This window comes from Durio zibethinus, chromosome 18 (assembly GCF_047325235.1).
Source record: "Durio zibethinus cultivar Kanyao isolate XHJ-2024 chromosome 18, ASM4732523v1, whole genome shotgun sequence".
Taxonomy (NCBI): Eukaryota; Viridiplantae; Streptophyta; class Magnoliopsida; order Malvales; family Malvaceae; genus Durio; species Durio zibethinus.
In genome coordinates, this window is record NC_143179.1 from 6,245,234 (window position 1) to 6,256,225 (window position 10,992).

At 32.9% G+C, this 10,992-nt stretch overlaps 1 protein-coding gene across 1 annotated transcript; it reads right to left on the minus strand.

The window, feature by feature from the left end:
* Positions 1 to 8,533: 8,533 nt before the first annotated feature.
* On the minus strand, positions 8,534 to 10,992 carry LOC149513637 (GTP-binding nuclear protein Ran-3-like). The gene is made up of 8 exons (XM_089747097.1): positions 10,885 to 10,992; positions 10,694 to 10,763; positions 10,141 to 10,197; positions 9,904 to 10,021; positions 9,574 to 9,663; positions 9,290 to 9,469; positions 9,123 to 9,200; positions 8,534 to 8,917 (listed from the first exon to the last, which is right to left on the minus strand). The coding sequence occupies exons 1-8, from the start codon at positions 10,885 to 10,887 to the stop codon at positions 8,848 to 8,850; spliced, it is 666 nt and encodes a 221-aa protein (XP_089603223.1). The 5' UTR covers positions 10,888 to 10,992; the 3' UTR covers positions 8,534 to 8,847.

Here is a 10,992-nt window from a genome sequence, read left to right on the forward strand (position 1 = left end):
ATTATTCTAACTGAGATCCATATGCACTAACTGTGGTAGTATCGATATATGACCATCTACTAAGCAATCTCCTTTTTTCTCTTAAGTACCTTCTAAATGGCTCTTGACCTCTAAGTAGCTCTTACACACAGACGACATCCTTTAGGTTTTTTTGAAAGTTTTTTTTTTGTTGAAGATTGGTCTAAAATAATACCCTCTAAAAATATGGTACCTATATGATGCATGCAACAAAATTGAAAACAATAAAACAAATCAAGAATGTAAATAAAACAAATAAATAAAACTGAGTAAATGAATGAACAAGCATATCAGAATATACGTAGTGTCCTAATTTAGATAATTTTCTCGTAAAAGGGATAGCATGACTCTATCCTAAAGTTGGACTTTAGGGTTCACTATATGCCGGGTTAAGATTTACATGTCTAAAGGTTCCCAGACTATTCCTCACATCATCGTCCATTATAGACTAGTAAGACTCCCCGATCCTCACCCATTACAGGCTACTAACAGAACGGGTTCAATCTGAGTGGAAGTATTTCGCTAGCAAATGCGAAGGTTATCACCTCACGAGAGCGTAGCTACTTTACTTCCTGCTAAAAGGATGGAGCCCAGGTATAGAGCTCATATATGCGAGTGAATATGCAAAGTGTGTGCAAGGTAATATATTAATCAAAATAACATGAATAAATCAAAAATAAAATCAAAATAAAGCAATAACTAGCACATAATTTATTTCATTTATTAACATGACTGTTTTCAGAAAAATAAAATAAATTAAATTAAATTAAATATCAAACAAAATCAATTAAATCCAACCGTTGTCAATAGCACATAATTAAAATTTTGGCCTGACTCTCAAATAAGTCCCCAGTGGAGTCGCCAAGCTGTCGTAACGGTTTTAGGACCGCCAGACGTAAAAATGAGTTTAAAATCGAAAAAAATAAAAAAAGAGAGAGTTGCCACCAATCTTTGTTAGGGTGTGATTGGCCACCCAAAAGTTTATCTTTTTAATAAAACTATAAAAATGAGTTTAAAGTCTTATCAAAAAGATAAATTTTGGTCTACGAAAAATCAGGTTGGGTCCGGGAGTTGATTACACGTGGGGAAGGATTAGCACCCCCACAACACCCATAAATTGGTACCATTTAATTATGCGCTATTTTCGACGTTGGATAAAAATGGTTTTAATTTGAAATTTAACATTAATTTCCTTCATTTAAAAATATGTTTGCTAAAATTTTTATTTAGGAATATTGAGAAAATCTTTAAGTTAAAGAATTATCCTAAAATTCTCTAACATCTAGACAGAATTTGAAATGACTTTTTTCGCTTAAGATTTAACACAACAATCCTTAAAATGAAATAACGCTCTTTATAAAAAATTATTGGTGACTCTTCAACATCTAGGCAGAGTACCAAGAATTATTTTTTTTAATGTTATTTTTATTTTATTTTGTAATATCACAAAAATATTTTTTTTTAGTATTATTCTTTTTTATTATAAGATATTTTATCACTAAGTAGTAAATAAAAAATTAAAGACAGAATAGTACAAGTAAATACTGATAATAACATGCTAACGTATATCATGCTAATGAATGTCATGTAAAATGAGATGCAATTTAAGAGTTGGATTCTTAAATATAATGAGACCACCTGACTCTCCAACATCTAGGCAGAGTTTAGGTGCGACTGTTTATATTTAAGATCTCAATTTACCGTTATATTTTTTTATTTATTAATCTTATCATTAATGCGATTTAAGAAATCATGTGAAAAGACTTCACGAAGTAAAATTTCTTAAATACCCCATCATCTAGGCGGTATTCGAGAACAAATTGCTTCAAATAGAATTTTCATACGTGTCTTTAGGATTTTTAGGACTTTGGATTTCGAGGATTTTAGACTTTTGGAGGTTTTGGATTTTAGGGATTTTGAATTTTATGGGGTTTGGATTTAAGGGATTTTGGATTTTTAGGGGTTTTAGAAACCTATGATTTTGAAAATTAAGAATTAATGTTTAAGTTTTCGTTTTTAAGAAAATACGAACATCTCTAAAAATCTCCAACATCTAGGCGGATTTTCGAAGCAAGTTCGATTTTAGTGATTTTTGAAAATTAATTTAAAATTTTCTTATATTTATTTTTTTATGAAAATTTATTAATAATAATTCTCCAACATCTAGGCGGAATTATTTCTTTTAAAAAAATATTTTTATTCCCTCCAATATCTAGACAAAGAAAATAATAAAAATTATTTTTTTGAGCATTTTAATATATTTTAATTATTATTTGTTTTCAATTTTATTATTATTAAAACAATTAAACATTTATTCTAATAAATTTATCATGCATAAATGTAAAAAAAATAACAAAAATAATAATATAAAAAATTCAAAAATTCAAAAAAAATAAAATAAAATAAAATAAATTTTTTTTTACCTGAACCGGACCGATCAACGATCCGATCAACGTTGGTTCGGGCGGTCTAACCGATTCAGCAGTTGGATCGACGGTTCGGGCGATCTGATCGATTCAGTCCGATCCACTGATGGTTCGTATGAACCGGTTTAAGGCTGGCTGAGACGGGTCGTCGGGTCGGGTTACACGGATCTCGAGTCAGGTTCGGGTCAACGCGGGGATCCTTCTTTGGTTGAAACGGCGTCGTTTTGGGCTTTTATTGAAACGACGTCGTTTTGGCTATTGACAGTTTATATAAAAGTTAAATTTTTTTTTGTCTTTTTTTTTCAGTCTTTAGAAAAAAACAGCTTTTTTTCTTTTTTTTTTTTCTTCTTCAGTCGCACGCCAGTCGGCCGTCGGTACCGCCGCCATTCGCCGATCATCGGTGGTCGAAAAATTCTAAAATTCTCCTACAAACTCTTCTCGACCTCCTGAGCGCAGATCTGGCCTCCTTTTCACCAAAAACGGCCTTGATTCACGTAGATCGGGTTTTAAAGTTTTCGGTATACTTTTTTTTTGTGTCGAAAGCTAACTGGTACCTTTCTTTGTTGGTACAAGTGGCTCGACGCTAAGGTTCCTCCCTACGGGGAGAACTGTGATTTCGTTTTGGTTTTTGTTTCTGTTTTTGTGTTTTTATTTTTTTTTTTACATTTTTTTTTCGGCTAGATGGTGCTCGTGTATTTTGAGGGGGGTAGCTGTGTGTTTGAAAATGGATTTTTTTTTTCGAGAGAGATGACCCATCCCCAATGAAGAAGATGGCTGGAGATTTTAAAGGGTTTCTATTTAGGGGAATCTAGGTGGTTATAAGGTGGCTATAAGTAGGCTGAAAGAGCTGGTCAGAGGATTGGTTGGGTTGGTCGGGGAGTTGGTTGGGTGGCTGACAGGGAGTTGGTCGGGGCAATTCGGCATCGTACCAACCTCTTGACTTCTGTCTTATTTTCATTTTGTTTTTTGTTTGTTTTGTTTTTTTTATTTTTTTGTTTGTTTTGTTAAATATTATTATTATTATTATAAAAATAAAATAGTATACTCGAACAAAATCGATGTCAACATATTATTCATTAGATGAATGATTCTTTCAAAGTGCTATGGTAAAAAAAAAAAAAAAAAAAAAGAAAGATAATCATGGAGTCATGTGAGTTTTATTTTAGTTTTTAACTTCCAATGTGAGGCCTGATTGGATCATTCTAAGTTTGATTGAGGCACAAAGCTGCAAAAGGCCAAGTTTAGGAATTACGGAGAAGAGGAAATCACATGAATCTTAAAAAAAAAAAAAAAGAGAGGGAAAAAAGGAAAAAACAGTGTGTTTTAATTTTATTTTGGAGTACAAAGATAACAACCTCTGGCAGTGATACATGAATCCACAGACCAAATCCGTACTTTGGTTTGACCAGTGTTTTCACTTTTTTCAGTTAGATCCTCCCCCCCCCCCCCCCCCCACCCCTTTTTTTATTTACACTTCACCGCCACCTATGATGATTATTTCACCTTTTCAACCTTCACCGACATTTTCTATCAAAAATGCTCTTTTCTTTTACTTTTTATAAAAATTGTTAATTTAAATTAGAAAGATTTAAATTTTAAATATAAATATTATTTTTTAAAAATAGTTGTATAAATTAATAAAACTAAATCATAAATTTTATATTTTATTCTATTCTATTACTACTACACTATTTTTATTTAGTCTATCGTTGTTTAATTATTTATTGATATAGGATTTTTGTTTAAAAAAAAAAAGGAAAACTAAACACAAGGTACTACATTTCATGCCATGTGTTTTGTCCCTTTAAAACCAACCTAGTCTATTTATGTCTCTCTCCAACGGCCACGTCTTTGTCTGGTTGTATTTTGAAATATATATATATATATATATATATTTTCCCTTCGATTCTTCTTCAAACCCATCAGTTTCTTTCCTTTGAATAATAATAATGAAAAAAAACTCTTTTTTTTTAATAAATCAGTAATTTAAGTTGAATATACCATACATTCAAAATAAAATAATATTTTTAGGGTTGATACAGACACTAATTCCCTAAAAACTTCCTTTTTTTTAATAAATTTCAAAAGAGAATTAAGAGATAATTTTAATTATTTTTTACCCTTTTGTTTAAGTACTCACCATACTTTGCTATGAATATTTTCTTATATCTATTAATCATGATAAAATGCATGTTTAGACCGTCTTTTATGAATGCGAATTCCAAAAAGTTTTAACAAATATTAGTCTTTATTGGATTTAGCGATGTAAAATTCAAACTTTGATTTTTGAGCAAATGAATTATAAAAGTGAATAATGTTACTCTACATCTATTAAATATCTGATTTTATGTTAAGTGATACTCAAATGTAAAAAATAAAACTTATATTGAAGAATTTAAAATTTAATTCGATTAATTTATAAAATAATTTTAAATTTTTTAATAAATTTAAATTTTAAATCTTGATATTTAGAGCGTGACGGGCTTTATTTAAAAAAAAAAGTATATATTGAAAAATTATTTGACCACTAATAAATTGAAAATTTACAGTGAGCAAATAAGCAGTGATGCCCATCAGCATGTAAAATTGTTGGCAATTTGTTGATTTGGTTTGTATGAAACAATTCCAAGCTTGTCTTGTTCACCTATCAAGGTGATGTTCCCCCCCCATCCCCTATCAAAGCGATGTTGCATAATGTCTTTTCATATCAATTTCACAAATAGCACAAAGCTTATTTGTTTATTGTGAACGTTGCCGCCATTGCAACAGTTCAATCTGGTCTTTCTTACTCAATAGATGAAATAAAATAAAAAGAGGGATTTCTTGGTGACTCCCCATGCAAGATTACAAAGATTCATGAAAAAGGATCTGATGATCCAAAACAAAATTAAAAAGAGCTGGCATGATAACACTATACATAAGCAAGAATAAATATAATTCTGTTACTACTATGCTTTAGATTTCTTTCTTTGAATTATTTTTTAAATTTTGCATCATTCTATTAATTTTATTTGTAAAATCTTAAAATTTCACTGTTATTATATTTAATAATTTTTTTTATATACACATTGATAAATAATTAAAATTGATCTGAGTCCTATTTGATTAGGAAAAGTCAATAATCTAAATTTGAACAATCCAAATAACAGCTTAAAATTTATCCAAATTTATATTAATATTTAATTTAAAAGTCGACAAGATAAATCTGAAATTATTGAAATCTGAATAGCGAGAACATCAAACTTCGAATAATTCAACTCCAAAACAATTTGAATTTCCTTCTACTGGAAGTGAATTGACCCATCCAATCGCCATCTCTATTATAACCAATTCTTCAAATGGCATTTGATTGGAGAATGAAACTATCCATCTTGAAATTACACTTGTAATTGTTGGAGTCAAAATTTTTATGTTAGGAATCAGAAGACAATATAGACTGGAGAAAATGAAAATGAAAAGAAAGCAGGTTGAGCTTTCATATTTGACAATAGATTGATGTTGTAAAAGTATAAGAAGCCAGATCATAATAACCAGGCTGAGAGAGAATAAAAAAGGGGGAGGGTGAAGGCGCCGGTCCCTTCTACTTAGTAGCAATAATTTCAGGGTTTTGGGGTATACCTATACCATCAACAATAGCAAAGCAATATGGGATAGACAAGGACAGTTGCTTCCAAATCCTGTCCTCTCCTCCCCATTTATGTGTAAGCCACATGCTCTCACTGCACAACATGTCCTGTTCCGATTTTGCAAGAATTCAGACCCTTTACTCGAGTTTTTCCCTTTCTTCTTCTTATCTCTCATTATTCACCATGATGTCAGGACCTCCATCTACACATTCATGTTCCCTCTTATGTATGTCAATTGAATTTCGTATCTTTCAACATGATGGGCCATGCCATGATGGGTCCCAATCTGTAATAAGTATTGCATCCCTCCCTAACTTTTATATATTTCTACAACCCAAAAAACCAAACATTTTGTTTTGTTGGGTGGTGAAAACAATGAAATATATTGTAGATATTCTTATGTATGAATTAATAATCCCAAATTCAATAACATGTCTGCATGCATGCATGCATGCATATAAACAAGCATATGTCTAAATATTTTTTTTAGTAGTAGCATGGATGACAAATTTCAAAGACACAGAAACAAAATGCATATGGACATTAAAAAAAGAAAAAAACAGTGAGGAGTTATGATAAAAGAAAAGGAAAGAATGGCCAATTCACCAAAAGGAAGCAAGACAGCAGGGTCATAGCAAAGAGAGCCCATTTTTCAGGATAATAGAAATGGAAGCTGACTTTTGAAAAGAAATGAAGAGCAGGGCCTGCTGGAGCAAACTTGGCAGTAGTAGCCCAAGGGGAAAATCCGACCACCCACCGACCGTAATTGCCACCTCCTGCTGCCCTCGAAGCTAGAATTAACCAAGGCCAGAATGGGGCCTCATTCAGGGGGATAATGAGCTCCTGAAAATCAGGACAGTGTCATTTTGAGCCCACCCTACCTTGTGTAAACATGCTGGCTAGGGCCCACTCTTGGTTGGAATGATGTGGACGCCTTGTGGCCATGAATATTGCTTGTATAATCCACTAGGACAACAATTTAGCCCTATTGGCTGTGCTCCGAACCGACACCGATAGCGACAACTCTATTGTCACTTGGGGACTAAGGGAAGAGGAGCCTCTGTTTTTTGTGGTTTGGTCCGCAATCCAGCGCACGTAACTCACAAACTTTGCGCGTATTCGTCACTTCCAAAGAGATGGGTAAGTGGCCGAGTGTTTGTGCTTGCGCGCGCCGCTGCACGACCCACCACGCATGCTGTATTCCTTGCTGGAATTCACATGAGATGATAAACCAAAATTTTGAGTTCTCGTGCTGTAATACATGAAATACTGCTATAATCAGCTTTGCCATGAATAAAACATAAGACACAGCCAGCCATTTATACACAAAAATATGAACAACTTTTGCATTTTGGAAAGACAATTTCAGAGGTACTATGATTGTCATATTTTACCAAACAACAATGAAAGTAACAAACATTTTGAATGCTTAATAATTTAAGGCTGAGAACCTGGTGTGACTAAGCATTGAATGCAACTTGAAATCACAAGAAAATCTCTCAGAAACTTTCTTCAGAGTGTCTATTGAAAGGTCAATTTCTCGTGATTTGACGGGGCATTGCGAATAGTCCAACTCACCCAACGGCCGCACAGCCTCTGCCCGATTAGACATTTAGATGCTTGTGGGCTTACTAGTGATTGTTTTCCTCTGCAGAAATTCTACACCTGACCAGCCCAAACCATCCTTTCAACAAGCGATAAACTGTGCAACACTTTAACGAACACTTTCATCTAAATCAATCAACGATAATTTAATATCTAAACAAATAATCATAAATTACAGTTAATTTTGAATATACATAAAAAAATATATTCATATCGAAAGAATGAAAAATACATCAAGACAACATTCAAAACTTTCAAATAAAAAATATATTTTATTATTATCAAAAATAATACATCGAGACTTCACATTATCGTTACGACCAAAAAATCGCCCTTAACAGGTGATCTAAATAAAATAATCTAATAATATACTAACTGCTCAACCTCTTAAAAAGCATAAAAAATTTTAAAATTATACTATCACTAACCATTACAGTATTTAAAATGAAAATATTTTTTCTAACACAAAAGATTTATCCAATCATAACTCCATGACTCTATACAAATGACTTAATGATAACTTAAACCCCGATCATAATTATATACAAGATTGACTCGTGACAACTAACCTGTCTTAATTATTTGTTCTATTATACTAAATTTTCAATTGCCAAAAACTGAAATTTTGTAATAAACTATAAAAAGAAAGCCATTTAAACACCCTGGCATATATATTTTCCGAATCCTAAACTAAAATAGCTCGTCATTGTCCCTACAATAATATTTCTCTTTTAAGAAATTGAATGGTCATGAAACGTAAAATTTATCTACCAAAGAGATTGGGCAAATCCATCGTCTTCATGATTTGTTACCTCTCATATGACACATCTGCCAAGATTTCAAATTTGAAACCTACGATTTGTCACAAGAAATCTTATATAGAGCAAAGGAGACGTCGAAATTCTTGCCACTAACGGTTCAAATTCGAAACATTTTAGAATCAGCGAATCCATAACACCAATAACAAAACACGACATATATGCGAAAAATATATGCGAAACATCTAACTACACCGGTCCGCCGTCCTCGATAGCTGACAACACCCCTACTTCTGATAAATCAAACTCTGCCATATAACTTGAAATTTTTACGAAGATGACAGCACATCCAAATGAAGAGATGATGAAAAAGCAGCAGAAAATGTTGAAAGCCCCTCGGGCAGTAAAAGCTCTCTACTCAAATGCATCATCATCATCATCTGGAAGAGGCTGGCTGGCTGCTGCTGCAAGTTCAGCTTCATGCCTACACAACAAACCAAGATAACATAATTAAGTTGAGAAGATGTATTTAAGCAAAAATACAGGTGTTTAGAATCATATCATGGTGCGTTAATTTTAAAAATGAGAAAAAGGAATCCATCGAATTAGATTGCTTAAATGTTTATAATCCTGATAAAGGCATGTGAAGAAACATTAATGCAAAATAAGTTAGATGAGGAATATCTTACTGTTGCTGTGCAGCCAAATCAATGTGAACTTCTGGAGGAGCAAGAGCAGGAGACTCCACAAAGTGAAGATTAGGATCACTATAAATCACCAAGGCATTTCAATGTTAGGCATCAATAAAGCACTGGCATAAAAACATTTATGTGCAAAAAAGGCAAAGTTCTGTTACCCTGCAAGCTTCCTGGCAAGGTACAAGAAAGGCTTCTCAAAATTGTAGTTGCTCTTGGCAGAAATTTCATAATACTGCAGATTCTTCTTCCTGTGGAATGTGACCTGCTTTGCCTTAACCTGCCTGTTCTTGACATCAACCTTGTTACCGCAGAGAACAATAGGAATATTCTCACACACCCTGCATTTGCAACAACATAGTTACATAAAGTCATTACAAAAAGATAAAAAAAAAAAAAACCAAAACAAAACCATCATCGATAAAGACTGTCAATTTTAACACACCTGCAAAGATCACGATGCCAGGTAGGAACATTCTTGTATGTCAAGCGGGCAGTAACATCAAACATAATTATGGCACATTGCCCATGGATGCTGCAACACATATCACAAAAGTAAGACAAGAACTCTTAACTAAGATATAGCAACGAAATGACAATGCTAAATAAATATTTATCAGAATTAATCATCAATAATAATAATAATAATAAAAAAGTGCACAATCATATGATATAACTTAGTGATGTATAACAAACATATTATCAACTAGTTCGAAGTCAATGGATTATTGAACAATTTATAGAAAGAGGTGTGAACAAAAATAAAATCACTTACTAGTAACCATCCCTGAGGCCACCGAACTTCTCCTGTCCGGCAGTATCCCAGCAGTAAAATCGGATTTTTCCACAGTTGGTGAAGAAGTCCAAAGGGTGAACCTCCACACCAATTGTTGCTGTACAATCAAAATAATAAAGCACTTAAGTAGAACCCCATAACAAGCCAATTAATAACTCAAATAGCTCATACATCAAAAGAGAACTTTTCCCAAAAAGATATTGTTAAAACACTTACGCTCATATTTCTTTTCAAACTCTCCAGTCAGATGCCTTTTCACGAAAGTGGTCTTTCCTGCACCCATCACAACACATTCAAGTACAAAACAATGCATCTTCTTAATCAATAAGTAACTTAGTTTTCATGACTAAAGTAAAAGCTGAAGGTGTTAAACAAATACTTTTTAAGAGTAAAATGGAAACATTATCTTCTTAATCAATAAGTAACTTAGTTTTCATGACTAAAGTAAAAGCTGAAGGTGAAAAGCAAATACTTTTAAAGAGTAAAATGCAAACATTCATTATAGTGTCCAAATACGCTCAAAAGCCTTTCTTTCCACCGAATCACAAACCTTGGAAACGACAAACTGTAATGGATACTACACTTTTAGGGTTCAATTTATTTTTTAAATTTCAAAATCGGCAATTATTAACATCAAAGATCATACAGAATTGTAAATCGAACTGATTAAGCACTAGTGGAAACGTAAAACCGAAAAACAAATCAAATTTAATCGTATCCAAAAAGCCCCATTAGAAGTCAATCAATGAGCAAAGGTAAAAGGATTTACCAGTGCCTCCATCGCCGACGATGACGAGCTTGAAGCTCGGATAATCAACAGTCTGTTGGTTTGGCAAAGCCTACACGACGAAACAAGAGAAACACAAATCAAGATCCATCGCAAAACTAAGACCCTAGATTGTTATTCAGATTTCAAAACAACCAAAGAAGAAACATCAAGAGAAGCAGCAAGGGATTCACCATTGATTACGAAACTCGAAAGTGGCCGCGAAAAATAAGAGAATCAATCTACGAATCTGCGTTTGTTTAGCGAAAGTAGAGAGAATCGAGAAGGAAGGAGGCTTGAAT